The 17,641-nt window shown below is 39.5% G+C and overlaps 1 protein-coding gene across 2 annotated transcripts in view; it reads left to right on the top strand.

The window, feature by feature from the left end:
* The first annotated feature begins 2,156 nt into the window (after positions 1-2,156).
* LOC106959700 (protein crumbs homolog 1-like) overlaps positions 2,157-17,641 on the top strand; it is a 34,974-nt gene continuing 19,489 nt past the window's right edge. The window contains exons 1-7 of one of the 2 annotated variants that reach the window (XM_015052450.1): positions 2,590-2,670; positions 9,015-9,092; positions 9,187-9,710; positions 10,266-10,461; positions 12,991-13,130; positions 14,254-14,439; positions 14,521-14,634. In XM_015052450.1, coding sequence (XP_014907936.1) covers positions 9,076-9,092; positions 9,187-9,710; positions 10,266-10,461; positions 12,991-13,130; positions 14,254-14,439; positions 14,521-14,634 — 1,177 coding nt within the window. In that variant the 5' untranslated portion in view covers positions 2,590-2,670; positions 9,015-9,075. Of the gene's footprint in view, positions 2,671-9,014; positions 9,711-10,265; positions 10,462-12,990; positions 13,131-14,253; positions 14,440-14,520; positions 14,635-17,641 lie in introns of both variants that reach the window. The other variant, XM_015052449.1, reaches the window with a different exon arrangement.

The raw sequence follows: 17,641 nt of genomic DNA, 5'->3' as shown, positions 1-17,641 counted from the left end.
TATATAACTTTATTGATCCCCTGAGGGATCAATAAATGTCATCACAGCCAAATGTCATCAATAAATTCATGACAGATGTTATGCCATCTTTATGACAGTGTCATGTCAGTCAGTCTTATGCACACCTCTTCAAATAAAGTGTTACCCACTTTTGAAAGCATGACCAACATGGACTGAAGGCAAACTACAATTCTAAAACACTCGTTGTTCTCAACTTGTTCGCTGAATTCAGTCAGTGGAAAAAAAAATCCCAGACTGTGATGTGAAGGGAGATTTGAAATGTGTAAAAGGTGATGGCCAGGCCAGGTTCTTATAGATGTTGCAAATGTGAAGTAAATAAAAATGCCATAACATTACTAAAAATTATTTACTTAAAAGAATTACATTTGGTTATCATACCTGTCGGTAATGCAGGTTACTGTGGTTTCTTTACATGGACACCACATTTTTCTGTTTAAAATGTAAATCTTAATCACATTTCAGCATCATGTAAAACATAAAGTCAGAACTCTTTCTAATCTAAAATGAGATAAAGATTCCTAAAGTACCATGACTCCTGATGGGGGGGCTGGTGACGACTCATGCCTGGTCTCAGTCTAACAGAACACAGCAGCAGAGTGAACCTGTGGATCTGCTGCAGACTGCTTCTGGCCGTTACATGCTGCTTGCTGATGGTTTCCTCCCTAACACCTCCCTCTGTTGTTTCCTTTCAGACTTTGCCAAGTGTTTAATTAAAACTTTTAGAGTAGTTGTGAAGACAGCAGGTTGGAGATAAGCCTGATGCTGAAGAGTTGCAGTGGGGGTTTGGGGTTGTTTGGGGGGGTTTGTGAAGAGGGGGTGGGTTAAGGCATTTCTCATTTTGTTAAGCTTCCAAAGAGGCCTCCACCAACCAGATAGCTGCTAGATAATCTCCCCCCGCTCTCAGTGGAGGGGTTGGGCATGGTGGTGTGGTGTGTGGATGAGGTCAGTGAGACGGATCATTGATCTCAGACCTTCTCATCATAATCCTGGACTGGACTTCAAGTTTGGCCAATAGCAAGTGTTCTTACTGTGAAAATAATGTGTATAACGCCCTCTAGATGCTATTCTACCCTCAGCAGCTTGCAAAAGTTTTCATTCCCCCACATTTTGTCACGCTACAGCCACAGACTATTTTATTGGGTTCACTTTTGGTAATCAAACAACAGTAAGTAGTGAGTTGGGAGGATTTCCCTGTATTTAGTTTCATCCATCTTCCCATTGCCTCTCTCCAGCTGTCCTGTTTCTGCTGAAGAAAAGAACCCACACAGCATGATGCCACCACTACCATGTTCTACAGTGGGGATGGTGTGTCCACGCCACCTTCTTCCACATGCTTGCTGTGTCCCTGCATGGTTTGTGGAAATAATGGCTTTTTATTGCTGCTCTTACATAGCGACCGTACTTGTGGATGGTCCTGTTTACTCTTACACTTATTCTGTGGATCTCTGCAGCTCCTCCAGAGTTACCATCAACTCTTAGTTGCTTCCCTGATTAGTGATCTCCTTTGTCGGGAATGGCAGTGTAGGAGGTGGTTCTAGAATTTTGCCATACTTTAAATATCACTTTGTAATCTAACTATGAGTGTTGTATCTGTTGGTCTCTGTAAAGACTGGACCATTAAATAGTTTGTATTGACCACCACAGATTTTCTGCTTACAGTTTGAATATTCTTCCATCCATTTATGGTCTGTACCCACTGAACCTGCAGGGTGCCTGTTGCCTGTGTCCAGCAGTGATAGGGCGAGAGGCGGGTACACCCTGGACAGGTCACCTGTGGACCTCTGGGAAACACAGAGACCCAAAAACACACACACACATTTTTTGTTGCTATGGTTTGTCGTTTTTGATTTTTTTCTCTTTCTGCAAGTGTAGAAACATACTACTATTTGGATATGAGCTTAATTAACACTGATTAACACCAAGTGGTGCTAAAATATCACCAAGGAAACGTAACATTGCAATAGAAAAATCAGTTGATGTTTTCCATTTTATCGGATATAAATGTTCTTAGTAAATGTTTTACATTCCAAATTTGTGAACAACATTAATTTACCTCAGGTTAAATATTTCAAAACAAACCTATTTGTGTCTTTTGTAAAGCTGATGAATTCAACACATGAGGAGCAAAATCAGTAGAAAATGAATCAGTTTTGCTTTTCAGATCTTCCATCAGATCTAAACTGGGTAACGTGTTGCCTCAGCTCTGTGATCACTCTGCAGCAGCCTGCATTTAGATCCACTGCACCGTTGAGCTGCAGAGACAGTTACAGCTGTCAGTGAGTCAGGAGAAACAATGAATCCAATCCTTGACTCCATCCCTTGGTTTTCTTCCCTCTTCGTCTACTGGGGTGATTACGCTCCCTTACTCCATCCCTGCTTGGACCCTTAAGACACACACACACACACACACAACACACACACAAACTCCAAAACTCTCTCACACAGACTCCTACTCAGTGTCAGTGGTCCAGCATGGAGCTGTTGTCTGTCTGCAGCTAGCTTGAAGCAGCCTGGATGGAGAACCGGTGGCCTCTCATCATCCGCCTGCACTGACTGGAGACACCAGCAGCCTGGTCACCATGGAGTCTGGCAGAGTTTGGTTCAGATATCAGAGGACTGTGCTGATCACAATGATGATGTTCAAGCTGGGTACGTGGTCGTTTCAGCCGTTCATCACATCAGAGCCGGGGTTCCAGGCGTTGAATGAAGTTTGTTTAACCTGCAGTATCTTTGTGTGTTTGGCACAACTTTTCTGTGAGATCATAGTATTTTCTAGTTTGACAACTAAAAGACTAAAAGTTTCTTCCAGTCAAGAAAGTTGTCCTTTTTTTTGTTTAGTCAGCTTTTTGAAAGGTCTCTGTGAAATAAAAAAAAAAATAAATAAATATTTTTTCAACATCTATAGATATTCTCCTGGCAAAAAGATTTAACATCCTTTGACTTCTCCTACCAACTTTATGGTTTGTGTTGATCTGCAGCATGTGCTGACCCACGGCGTGTGTGTGTGTGTGTGTGTGTGTGTGTGTGTGTGTGTGTGTGTGTAGGGGGGTGGTCAGTCAACCCCAGCAGCTTTATGAAACCCTCTCAAGCCATTTTTCCCGTGACCTTCGTTTGTGTGAGTCTGAGGCTCGTTTGAAAGGTGGCTCGCCGAACGCACTGATTGGCTCTGGGTGGCATTGTTAGGGGTCACCATGGCAACGTGTTAGGCGTCCATCTGCACTGCTGCACAGTTTTTTTTTGTCTTGGCTCTGAAAAGAGGGGTCAATAGACGTTAAGGAGCATGGAGGGAGCCGTGGGGCTGAGCTCTGGTGTTTTAAAGGAAAAGGCAGGGCTTTGGTGGTGAGATGAGGAAAATAAAATATGAAGCAGAAAATAAGCAGAAAAAGTTGATTAAATTCAGAATGATTAGCCTTCACAAAGTCCAACTTAAAGAGCAACAGCAACTTCAAAGATGGAAGAAACACGTATTACTGTAATTGTTGTTATTTTCAGCCTCTCAATGTGAAACTGTGACTAATTCTAAGAGAATTTGGCCTGGTGGGAGCAGGACGATCCAAATGCTAAACTGTAGTGCTTGGTAAAGAAATAAACACTGAAGGGGACAAACTTTTATAAACTCTCCAGAAAACACTTCCAAAAACTCTAAAGTTCCTTGCTGGAACAGCAACAGTTGGTTTCTAAACAAGGCCCATATTCTGCCTCCAAAATAAAACACAAGGCTTCCACAGGAGACAAAAGGATGTACGTCTCAGACGTTGACTGGGTCCAAAAGGATTTGGGAATTTTTTTCTGTATAAAACAAAGCAGCCACCTGCTGTGGAGCCTCCAGAGGACAAAGCTGGGCTGGTGGAGCTGCCAGTCTCATGTCGTGATTCAATAAAATTCCTCTGAGCTTAACGTGCGTTATCCTGGGGCTCCCCCGTCTCTGGGAGGAACAGCACTGATTCTTCTTCTAGACGTAGTGTGCTACTTTCACCTGCACATACAGAGAATCAGTTCAGTTTGCTTCAGTTCAGCTCCACTCCATTCAAACCCAATTAATTCATTTCAATTAAATGTCAAATTAATACCTTAAACAATGGAGTGATGTCAGAGGACTGAACATAAAAAAATCAGGTCCAAGTCAAACCAGTTCTCTGGAAATTGGATTCTTCTTGTTTTGGTGTTTCAGTCAAAGTGAGATGAATCCCATCTCTGCTCATCAGATCCCTTTTTTTCTGAAACATCCTTCAGTAATCTATAAAGTCTAAATGGTTTGTGGAAGATGATGGGGCCTGACTGGCCATGTTGCAAAGGTGTAGAAAGTGATATAGTTTAAAAAAGGTTTAGTGTATTTGTTGTTTTGAACTTTCATCCATTTCCTGTGAGCCTCAGTCAGAAGCTCAGGGAGAATTGTTGGAGTTATTTAGTTTTTTGCTCGGATGAAGAAATGTTCTTTGTAACAGAGAATCTACTCATGTATTTGATACTTTTTCATAAACTAAAGTGAATATTAAATATCTGCAGTTTTTTGGTATAAGACATGGGGTGAATTAGCTTTAATTTTTAGCTGGTATTTCCAATATGAAATTATAAAATCTATTAGTGGAATAAAATAAACACTACAGACATTTCTCCTTCCAGAGGCATTACAGCCGGAGTGTCCAGTTTCTAACTGATCAGACATGTTTGTATGCTGCTGTTAAAGCTTTATTCAATACTTGGAGATTTTTTTTAATATTGGATATTTATTAAAATATGAAAAATACTTTTTGCCCAACAGGTAGAATCAAAGACTTTAAAAGTGAATTTGTTTCTCCTTTTCACAGCAGGGGGGTTTAATGTGTTAGGTCAAACTCAGCTGCCCCTCCCTTCCCCCTCATCCCAACACACACACACACACATACACACACACACACACACACACACACACACACACACACACACACACACACACACACACACACACCTCTTAAAAGATATGCAGAGACTTCTGGTGAGCATCATCCCGACATCCTACCTGCTAACAGTCAGCAGCTCTGCTTAGTGTTACAGCTGGTTTGAGACGCTGGTACCAGTCAGTGCCAGGTTTGAACTCCGTCGGGCCGCAGCAGTGATCTATGAAGTGCTTTGGGATGGGACGGGTGGGTGGATGTAGGAGGGGCCATTATCATCGCACTGGAATGTGTGAGGGGTTGATTGAGCTTGAAGACGGGGTGAGGAGTGAGGAAAGCCTTGCTGCCTTTAAGAACCCTTCAGCAGTGGTCATGAGATTAGGCGGCCATGATTTGACTTACAGCCTCTTTGGTAGAGAGAATCATCTGGGCTTTGTGTGGTATGAAGGAGACAGAAGAGGACAACAATGAGGAAAGAAATCTAAAATGAGTCTGATCTCAGAGCAAAGTTATCAAATGTACTCGCTTTGAGCAAAAGGATGCCTCTTCCTTAAAACATCTCCTCATATGCCTAGAAAATTTTAAAGCATGGTTGGCCTTGAACATTTTACAATTTAATGAAAACAAAACAGAGGTGATGGTGTTTGGACCGGGTGGCCTGTGTTAGTCCTCCTCTGTTGACTTTGGAGTATTAATGGTAGATTTTAAAACTGTTATTACTGATCTTGATTTTAAGGTGCATAGTGATTTTCAAACATGAACTGTCACTGCCAAAACACGTACATGTCAGACATAGGTTGTGTGAGGACACTGGAGTCAATGGGGTGCTGTTTGTAAAATTACACAGTAAAACATTAACAGCAATATTTTTTGTCTGATATAAAAGATGAGTTAATTTTTAGAATCATCCCACAGACAAAGATTCACGGGCCTGGATACATGTGTACATCATCCTGTTTAGAATTTATTGACAAAATACATTATTTTCTTTCATACATTCAAGTTTATGCTTGTATTTTGACAAAAGGTGAAATAGTTCAAAACAGAATCTTGTAGTGAGCTGTACATAAAATATATCCTTCCTGAATGTCAAACATTTATAATATTCAGATCTATTCTAATAATTTCAGGATAGAATTTGTTCAGGTAGCTAAGATCAACTCTGTTGTTTCAGGGTAACTCTGACCAAACGTAAAATGTGCCCCAACAAGCTTGTATGTTCTTAAAGTGTAGGTGATATAATGAACACAGAACCTCCCAGGCTTCATGAGGTATGAAAAGCAGGGCTGTGAGGGGAGGAGAAGTGAGACAGTGATGTGAGAAGGAAGGTTTGGTGTTAGGTGGAAGTGATAGGAAATGCCAGTGAAAGGAAGTGGGGGTGTTAAAGTGCATACAGTAGAAAATAAGGGATGCAGGTGTTAGATAGAAGACATAAATGCATTGTTACTGCTGTTGATGATGTTGTTTGCAGGAAAGCTAGTTGTCTCCCATGTAATTGGGAAGCTTTTATCCACCCAACCAACAGTACAGTGGTAAAAATCAATCGTCTCGGTAGTTGGCAGGAGAGGAAGGTGTCAGGAATGACCTGCCTGACATATATGTGCCTCATCTCTGAAGGTTGGCCTTTAGATCCAGGAAATTATAAAAGTAGAATGGTTTGAGGATAGAATGTACTTTAAGATTTACTTTGCTTTTACCACAAGGATGGAAATGGCTGAATGGGTAAGTTGAAATTCTTCCCTCTAAATTAGACTTGTTCAGTTTATTTCCTTTACACACATATAAATTTGAGTAACATCCTATTCCATGGAATTCAACATGACATTAATCCACTCTTTGCACTATAACAACTTCAGCTCTTCTGGGAAAGCTTTCCACAGGTTGATGATTATTTATAGATAATGATGTTGGACAAGAATGCCTGGTTCACAGTCTCACTTCAGTTCACTCCAAACGTGTTGTATTAAATTCAGGACAGAGACTTTGTGCAGGAAAGGTTCTTCCATGTTTTATGCATGTTGCTTTGTGTACTGGTTCTCAGTTATGTTGGTACAGGAAGGGGCCATACAAAAACTGTTCCTACATATGGGGATTAGATTTCCCCAAATTTATTGATATTATACAAAAATTAGATTCACTTTACTGGCACTAAGAGACTGAACCCAACTCTGTCTGACTGCAACAATCCCTCAATGCAGTCAGGCAAGCGTTGTTCTCCTGGCAACAGTCAAATCCAGACTTGTCTACTGAATTGCCAGACAGAATGCCAGGACTCCTTGCTCCAAATTTCACATCTCCAGTACTCTAGAATTCAATGATCCTTTGCACCGCTCCAGCCAATGGCCTGCTCTGGACTTGGTGATAAAAGTCTTGGATGCAGCTGCTCAGCTATGGATACAAATTCCTTGAAGCTCTCTATATAAAATTGTTTCCCTGATTTGAAGGTCACAAGAAGCTTGGAGGTATCTTGCTATTGACTTTGCATGCTAATCAGGATCTGCTGACTCTTTGTGATTTAGCGTAATATACCACTTCCCACCTGAGTCTCTTTTGTCTTCAGTCACTTTCAAGCTGCAACTGAGGATATTTCAGATATTTTCTGGACTTATTGTACAGGTGGCATCCTATCATGTTCCAGTGCTGACATTACTGCAAATGATTTAATCTTTTACAAATGTTATAAGAAGCAGTCAGTATGGCTTGGTGCTGGATCTTACACACCTTTGACTGTGGAAATGACTGGATCACCTGAATTGACTGATCTAGAGGGACGACTGAATACCTGTCATAACAGAGCTCTGCTCTGTGTGTGACTGTCATTATCTGTCTTACATTAAATGAAGTGGGTAAAACTTTCATTGTTGACACAGACACTGTAATAGGTTTACCTTTAACACCATCTGCTCCACACATACGTCTACAGAAAAGAGCTGCTTGTAATTCTTCATCATCAGATTGGTTTCTAAGCCTCTAGTGTTACAGCAGTAAGCAGACTATTGTATTACCAGCAGTAGAATATTAAAACGTAAGGACCTAGAGTAGGACTGAAGAATATTTGTAAAATTATCTATAATTTCATTGACAAACACTGAAAAAGCACAATTCTATTCAATAACATGTCAGAAATGTTAGATTTTTATTTGGCATAAAGCCCAGAGGAAAATCATCTGATGTTATCCAAGTGGCATAAATCTAGAATCAATATGTTTTAATCATATGATTAAAATCATATAATTTTAATTTATCATATGACTTTAAAATTGTAAATATTAGACAAAATGTAAGCAGTGGAGTTTTCTTTATTCAACTAGATTATGTAATTGGGGATGGTTAAGACCATTGTTACTGTGAAACATAACTAAAAAAGATACTAGTGTGATGAAGGACATATCTTTTTCATGTCTTAACTTCCTCCCATAGTTCAGATTTCTAAGCAAAATACCTGAGCAAGTCTGCTCTGTAAGTTAAATAGTCTGAGGTTGGTTTAGAACATAAGGGCTTCCAGATACTCATTCATGGCATTTAGCAGGAAATGCACAAGTGGACATAGAGGTTTTCATTTTCAATCTCAGAAAACTGCAAAAGTTCATGGATGCCAGAAGAGATGCAACAAAGTACCAGAGTTGTTGTTAACAGCAGCAATGTATGAATCTCAGTAGATTTGAATTTTATAGAATACTTTATTTAATTCACTTATTGGAAAGTTAAGTCAAATATTCTACAGATTCATTATACATACTTATTATTCCAAACATTTGTTGCATTATTGTAGATGATCAAGCCTCACACCGGTGATAGAAAATTTCATTTTTAACCTTATTCCATCTTGATTTGACTTAAGTTTATTTCTTTATTTCATTTTAATTTTATCTAAACAAGGACTGATGTTAAAGCATAGTTTGCTGCCATATGTTAGGTTAAAACACCTTCCAGGTGCAGGCATTCCATATGTTCCACCAGGAGTTAGAAAACTGATAAAGATCATTTGTTAAGGGATCAAATATCTCACAAAGGCACTGAGACAATCACTTGTACTTGGTTTTACTTGATTATTACTAAAACAATGTATCGATTGTAAGTTTGTGATTTGTTTATTTTGTTTGTTTTCCCCCATTTTAGGATTACTGTGCACAGCAGCAGCAGACAGGTGTTTATCGTCTCCTTGCAACAATGGTGCAACATGTATCGACCACAGGGGTGAATATGTGTGTCTGTGCACCAAAGGACCAGTCAGGTTCATGGGTAAAAACTGCGATGAACGCTACGATCCCTGTATTTTTGCACCTTGCAGCAACTGTACCAGTGAACTCGGGACGGATCGGTTCACCTGCCAGTGCCCAGATGGCTTCACAGGGAACACATGTGATCAGGATGTAGATGAATGTCAGAGTGACCCCTGCAGTGGTGTTAAGTCCAACTGTGTGGACAAAGTCAGTGGGTATTCATGCCACTGTCCTCTTGGTCTGGGAGGTGACGACTGCCAGGAGGATGTAGCCACTTGCTCAGAGGAAACATGTCAGAATGGCGCTACTTGCCTGGACATCCCTGACCAGGGGCCTCAGTGCCGATGTGCTGCTGGATTCCAGGGGAATAACTGTGAGGAGAATATTGATGAGTGCTGGTCTGACCCCTGCCAAAATGGAGCCATCTGTAAAGACAGAGTTGATGGCTACCAGTGTTTCTGTGTGCCTGGATTTCAGGGCTATCATTGCGACCTCGAAATAAATGAGTGTGCCTCACAACCCTGTCAGAACAATGGCACATGTCTGGATTTGGTGGATCACTATATGTGTGACTGCACTCCAGGTTTTAAAGGTAATGTAGACATTTAATGTAGATTTTTAAAAATGATGTGATAGATTCATGAAATGTTTCATAAACTCTTTTGTGTAATATTCAGTTTTTGCTTTTAATTAGTGCTATTAAGCTCTGAGACTTTGATACAATAGTGTTAGTGTGTAGTTTGTATAGCAGTGTACATTTGCTGACCACTCAAAATAACTCAACACAGTCATTGATCTCTAATTCCCCCTGCCAACTCCACTCATGCAGTCCCACAACATGATATTACCACAAGTTTCTACTGTGACATAGAGAAAGAATCAAAACAGACAGAGGTATCTATTCTGAACTTGATAACATAAAGTTTGGATTGGTGTTCTTTTCATAAGAGATTTGTAGCAGCTATAAAACCACATTTAACTTGTGTATAATTCATCAAAGAATGAAAATGTGTTCACTTTGCAGGAGAACACACATTTTATCTGTGACGGATACTTGTCAGTCCTGCTGTTATCATGGGCTTAGTGCTGCACATATTCTTTGATTATGAAGTGTGATGTTTGTTTCATTCTCTCTGGTACGCTGCAGGCATCAACTGTGAGGAGGAGATTGATGAGTGTGAGTCTCTTCCCTGTCAGAACGGCGCCACCTGTCAAGACCATGTTGCCTTGTACTCGTGTGAGTGCATGGCAGGTTTCCAGGGCCAGGATTGCGAGGTCAACATTGATGAATGTGCCAGCATGCCTTGTATGAACAGGGGCAAGTGCAATGATGGGGTCAACAGGTAAGATTACGAAAAGTTATGCTTTTATGCTTCAACTCATGACATTTTGTTCTCGGACTTTCTCCAACCTTAACTGTGACTAGACCTGTTGCTTGAGCAAGAAGTCAGTAATCACCTGTTAAATTAAAACAAACCCTGTAATTTCCATTTGCACAATTTATTGTTTTAGTCTTCTCTCTCTCTCTCTTTTTACCAAAAACTAGATGAGAAAAATCTTTGGTCTGGTACTTTGGTCAAATAGCTGTGATTTTGAAGGACAGTTTTATTTACAGACACTTCATAATGACTTTTATTCATTTGTTGTTTCTATAGTTGTTTTTTTTTTTTTTCATTATGTCTGGATATTTAAAATGTTGTCCAGTTCCAGTGTTAAATGTTTATCAGAATTTAAAGTTTATTGATCTTTGAGAATGTGTTATTGATGTTATTTCTGTTGATGTTATTCGTTCTATAAATAAAAAAGAGGGAATATGTTCTTGTATTGTTATGCCACTATCATTATTACTTGAAATTGGTCTCAAAACAACAATATTATCATATATTGCATTAACTTCTGGGACAATTTATCACTACACAATATTAGAATATTTGTAATTGGGCTAACTCTTATTAATCTGTTCACCAGAGATCAATCATACAAAATACTTATGAAAAAAAATATATAGACTAACAGTGAAATAATTATACTTGGCCTTGTGTTAGATTCTCATTGTAAAGATTTGTCAACTTCTTCTTATTTAGTTGTTCATACAACGAACAGCTAAATAAGAAAAAATTGCGACTGTTGGCCATTTTTCTTGGTTGTCGAGGCCTTAGCTGCTGCTGGGCAGACTTGCTATTTCTGTCCAGAAATACCAAGTATTTCAAGACAGTATTTCTGCACTTTCTACCAGATCATTTCACCATAACTTCAAGTCCCTCAAATTACAAAAGGCCCAACAAGGATATTGAATTAGATGAAACTGGTGCAATTAATTGCACTGAGGTTGACAAATGTTGCTCAGTGGTTCTAGTTGACGCTGTTGATTTAGTTAGTAGTGCTGGGATCTGTCTGTGTGGAGTTTCCATGTTCTTTTACTGCAAGGTGTAGTTAGTTATCTGGTTTCCTCCCAGAATATAAATTCATTTCAACTGTAAATGTATGTTATGTAGACATAGTGACCACCCAAAGCACTTTATACTAAAGCCACATGCACCCTCCAAGACCTCTAGCACACCCACACTTAAAGCTGCAGTAAGTAACTTTAATAAGAATATATTTTTTTAAATATTTGCTAAATTTATCATAATGTTGTGGCTGTATGAAACAATCAGTCTCCTCCAACTCTTCTCTGAGTTACTGTTGTTGTCTGAAGCAATAATAGCGTTGCTCCTCACCAAAAACAACCAATCAGAGCCAGGAGGAGAATCTTAGCACCGTCAATCACCCTGATCAACGCGCTGCTAAATGTGCTAATGGCAAAGAAACAACAAAGGGTTGGTAACCAAAGATTGGTGTCTGAATCAGGCATCGTAATGAGGAACCGTGTCAGAGTCACATACTGCAGCCTGTCTGTCTGAGGCAGCAGGGCAGACTGTAAAATTGACCCTGGATAAGAATTAATCCACTTATTGTTACGCATCTTGATGAGTCATTGGACAGCTTTGTATCTGTATGTAAAGTATCAGACTGACTCAGTCTGACGTTTCAACCTGTGGGTAGTAATGCTCTGTTTTATGAGGTTTAAAAGAAAAAAAAAAAAAAAACACAGACACACACTATCTGACCACTGGCCTGACCAAACTTTCTCAATGTCAATGGCTGCTACAAGTTTTCCAACTTTTACCAGTAAAGGATTTTGAAAATCATGTGATCTTTAACTTCACTAGGTATATCACATAAGACCTAAAGCAGGTTGTAACGTTATAAAATATATGGTAAAGTATACATACTTTCCCTACTAAATCAGATACACTGTAAATGTAATAATCTATTTTGTGAGTTAATATTTCATCCTGTCCATCTTTTACTTAGGGCCATCAGAATAAAGAGATCAAATATAATGTATGCTCCTCTTTTTATTATTTTTGAAAAAGTTACAAAGCACAAACATGCATTACGTTGTGTTGACCTATCATATAAAACTCAAGGTTCAAGGGTCAGGACAAGGCATAGTTCACTACTTAACATAGTATAAAATGTTAGTGCCACCATTTGTTTTGTGGGAGTTGCTTTATGCTTCGCTTTGAAACATTTTATGCTACATTTGAGTTGAATTTGTGTTCGGGCATCACTCTGTGGGGTGATGGCTCTGAAGAAGCAACGGAGAAGGCTGTTACTTAAAGAGAAAAACCATCCATCCACTTTCTTACATCCTAGTCCCATACTGGGGTCGGGAGGGTTGCTGGTGCCTATTCCAGCTATCATTCCGGGCGAGAGGCGGGTTCACCCTGGACAGGTCACCAGTCTGTCGCTAAAGAAAAAAACCCCTCCTTTGTAAAGTCCAACGTGATTATTATCATTTCCTCTGTGTGTGTGTTGGTTCCTAGTTATCAGTGTGACTGTGACGGGACGGGCTTCACTGGGGACCACTGTGAAAACGACATCCTGGAATGTGCATCTGATCCCTGCCAGCATGGAGCCACATGCTCAGAGGGAGTCAACCAGTACATGTGCTTCTGCTGGCCAGGTATACTGCAGATCAACACAAACTAGCCTGAAAATAAACTCCCCACCTCTAACCCCCTTTAGCTCTTTTAGTGGAAGGAAATGTTCAGACACATGTTGAAAGAGGTGATTTAAATATTAAAAACAGGCAGGTATGCTGCACATGTTGTGCACAGTTTAGGAAATGTACATGGAATAGTTAATAAACAATTCCTTTAAAGCACAGTATGTCGCCAAACGTTTTCACTCTATTCCACATTGTGCTGTTAGTTGAGTTTTGACAAAGTGAAAGCAATTTTGAATGAAGAGTGTGCGTACGACACATTGGAATGTTGTGTAAAGCAAGACACTGGATCCAGCTGCAGAGCCGTGTTCTCTAAATCATGTCTCTCTGGAATTGGGAGTTGCCAGGAGAATGACTCGTCTCTGACTGGAATGTGGCAAACATTATGTTTGGTGAAGGAGGGATTATAGTGTGAGGCTGGTTTTCACGAGTTAGACTCAGCCCGCTAGTTCCACTAAAAGGAACTCTTCAAATTTGTACCAACAAACTTTAGATAATATTGTGGTTCCACATCTTGAGAACCACTAAGCGGCAGCCTCTGTCTTCATATAGAAGCCCTATAGCCTCACAGAAAGGTGTGTTAAGCTTTGTGTGGGATTAGCTCAGAAGAACTTGAAAGTCCTGACAACACTTTTGGAATTAGAGCAGAAATTGTTAGACAAGTCTTTTCATCCAACATCAGTGTCTGGCTTTACAAATACAGTTCTGGAAGAATGATGAGCAATTCCCATAATAACACTGTGACATCATATAAACCCTATAAATTAAAAAAAGTGAGGTCACTCAAATTCATGTGTGTGAAGGCAGATATGCAACACTTTTAGCAATATTTTGTGTGTATTCTGGACTTAAAATGTGTTAATTACAGGGACTTCATGTACTAAATTAATTTGTAATCTTAATTATTTCATCATAATTTAATCTGCTGAGATTAGTTAGTACTAACTAGTTTAGTACTAGGGGAAGGTGTAAGAAATTGGACTGAAAAACATTTACCTACAATTTTCTGCAAATTAAATGTTGCAAATAAATAATGGATTGATCAAAGAGTTAATTACTGTATTACAACTTGAATGTTCAGGTTATGAAGGAGAGAACTGCCAGGTGGATATAGATGAGTGTGAACAGCATCCATGTGAAAATGATGGGGAGTGTTTCCAGCGCTCCGTTCTCCAGAACTATGGGACCCTTCCTGAACTGACAACAGCCAACTTCAGCTACAACGTAGCAGCTGGCTTCATTTGTCGCTGCCTGCCAGGGTTTGCAGGTAAGCTTCAGATCATCTACGAAAACATTCACTTTTCTTTATTCACAGTCTCTGATTCTGATCAAAGTGTCCCTCTAACAGGAGATAACTGCTCAGTCAATGTGGATGAATGTGAGTCTGCTCCGTGTCATCATGGCGGGAGTTGTCAGGATCAGATCAACTCCTTTCGGTGTGTGTGTCCAAAGGGCTTCACAGGTAGGAGAAACCTCTTATCTGCTGTCCTTATCTCACCTCCGAACAGAACATTTATCCTGAGCTGCACTCAGCACATGGCTGTCTGCTTTAACGCAATCGTACATTTATTTTCCTGCATGGGTGGAAGAGCCATATTTGTTTGCACGTGTGGGAAACAGAAAGTACGCCTCTTTCACTCCCAGGGGTTTTATTAGGATCTCCTAAAAATGAGGAGGTCCTAATTAGATTATAGTGCGTTAAAACGTCTAACTGTCTTACTGTTGTCACGAAGAGTCACTCGGAAAATCATGACACTTTTAATGCAAAGTTGCTTTAAAAGTTGCTTTAAGAGTTGCATTACAAGTCCATTAAAAGTGCCTTTTTATTCACACCCTGTCAAATAAAGTTGTTGAATATGTTTTAAGTAAAACAGAAGTCAAAACAGAAAAGCTGTGAAAAAATCTAACAGCCCTGATTCTATGAGTTTGAGCCACGTAGTTGCAAAAATGTAATCATTTAAATTCCTGTTTTTTGTACAGCACCAATTCGCAACAAATGTAGTCTCAAAGCACTTTACTAAAAAGTCAGTTCAGTCATACAGACAGATTCAGTCATTTAGGTCCAATACAGTTTGATCAAACAATTAGTCCAGTCCAATTTTTTTCTTGTTTATTTAAGGATCCCCATTTATTCTCTGCCGTAGTAGAGACTGTATTATAGACAGTCACCAAATAACTGTTTTTGGACATTTTCTCTCTCATTTCATCAGTGTCTCATATCAGTTTTATAAATATTTCTCTACTCTTGCAAGGCACTCTGAACAGAACAGCCCGTCAGTCACCATAGTTCCCAGAAACCTCTGAACCAGGCAATAATGGGTTAATCTTCTTCCTGCTAATTATTTCTCGTGACAAGTCAACCTATTAATTCCTCATTAGAAGAGATTAGTCACTTTATTACTCAAAATAGAAAGACACAGAACACCTGATGTCCTTAAAATAAGACACAAAAATATTGACTCCAGACCAAGGAAGTCATCCAAAGAACAAAAGGCTGGTCCACCCATGTTGTTATGAGTGTGAGATGTGCAGGTCACAACACAGGATAGGATAGGACAGGGTGAGAGAGCATATATTATAGATAAACATTGCTGCAAACAACAAAGCCAATACATGGAGCCATATGCCAGGAATCCATGTTGGATATTAAGTGGGGGTCTGCTAGGAAACTTGTCAGGGGAGGAGGATTAAAGCAAAGCTGCTTAGGACCCTAATTAAAGTCTGATGAAAACAGGACAATTTAAGCAGCAAAACACGGACCTGTTTTAGTTGATTTGTCCTGCAGTTATCAGTCAGGATTTTCTACAAAACAAGGAAGAGCAGAAGAACCTATAAAAGACATTTTATAGAGTTAACTGTAGTTAGGATGCTAGCGTCCTCATGGACCCATTGACTTGCACGTGTTTTGGGGCATTTGGGACAGTGAAAGGGTTAAAAAAATGTGCGGGCCTCATTTTCTACCTTTGTGTCTTGAAAATCTGACTTTTATTTCTTCCCTGGCCAAAGTCTTCATGCATAACATTTATTTTTATATTTCATTCAATTCGATGGTTAATTAAAGCAGGCTGAAAAAAAATATCCAAAGTGCCACTTTTCTTGGCACTTTTTCTTGGTTAATATTTTTTTTAAAGTAAAAAGATAAAAATAACTTTGTTTCAGATTTAGATTATGTTTGGTATTATAGCAACAAATAATATATTTTATTGTGAAATATGACAGAATTTTTTTATTGTTCTAAACAAATGTGTGAGCTTTGGCCTTTTACACACACTCTAAAGAATCTTGCAGTGACAAAACTTAAAAGGATCTATGATTAGTTGAACATGTTGGCCTAAATATGTTGTAATTTTGCTATTAACTAAAAAAAAATGCTATTTGTGATATGTCAAAGCTCACAATTTCTTCAAAAAACTTATATTTTTTGTTATATTTTTCACCCATGGAGGTCGTTATTGTTTCACCTGCTGGGTTGATGATGAGGTTGAGTCTGTTCTGTACTGGAATCTACAGATTATTCACAAAAGATTTTGAAAAATATTACATATTAAACAGTCTACCAAAGCTAATAGAAAACAGTGATTATCCAACATGTCTGAACCTTCTCAGATATACCCCGTTTGGTCTGCCTCACTTTGACCCTGGAGCACCTCCTGCTGGTTCTCACAAACAAAATCTGCTGTTAGTTGCCATCTATGTTAGGAGGAGATGTGGGAGGGACTGCAGCACTGCATTCCTCGTGTCAATTGACAGGAGCCAGATGGAGGCTTACCTCTGTGCCAGGGCTGAGCTGAAGTCAGGAGAGCAGGAAAGGGAGGGGAGAACCTTCTCAGGGAAGGACACGGGAGGGTGACAGAGGGAGGAAGAGAAAAGGTGGGCAGGGCTGCCTTGTAATCACTTCTCCCTGACAGTTTGGTGCAAAGTAAAGGAAGTGAGAAAGAGAGGCAGCGGACCTCGTTGCATCTCTGCTGCCATCCCTAGTGTGAGGAGTGGGTTGGCAGTTGTCCTGGAGGATCATGGAAGGGAGGCGGCTGATGCTGCTGCCACTGCTGTGCTGCTGCTACTGGGCACATTGCTTGATAGGTATGATGAACAGACATTTTTAAAGCAACAACAATGGAGGAAACTTCTAGTCTTTTTCATTCAGAGGTTGGAGTTTTGGCATTGAGAAGATGAGCTGAAAAGCTCTTTGACTGCAGAGTATTTTTAAGGACTACGTTAATGCAGGTTGACTGCTACTGCCAGGGCTTAACGCTGAATTTAAAGAGGCAGCTCTCAACAACACCAGTTTGAAAATCCGTAATTAGAGTCCAGACTGTGTCAGTGGGTTTATCTGACATCTAGTGCAGTATTTCTATGTCTAGCTGACGCTTTTATTAAAAAAAAAAAAAAAAAAAAAAAAAAAATTTTATTGGGTTTAAAATCCTTATAATTTTTTTTTTTTTTTTTTCCTTTTTTTTTTTTTTTTGGAA

Source organism: Poecilia latipinna, unplaced genomic scaffold, assembly GCF_001443285.1.
Source record: "Poecilia latipinna isolate Pla-1442-1.1 unplaced genomic scaffold, P_latipinna-1.0 Scaffold1110, whole genome shotgun sequence".
Taxonomy (NCBI): domain Eukaryota; kingdom Metazoa; phylum Chordata; class Actinopteri; order Cyprinodontiformes; family Poeciliidae; genus Poecilia; species Poecilia latipinna.
Note: the sequence above shows the minus strand (reverse complement) of the source record. Positions and strands in the feature narration are given on the sequence as shown.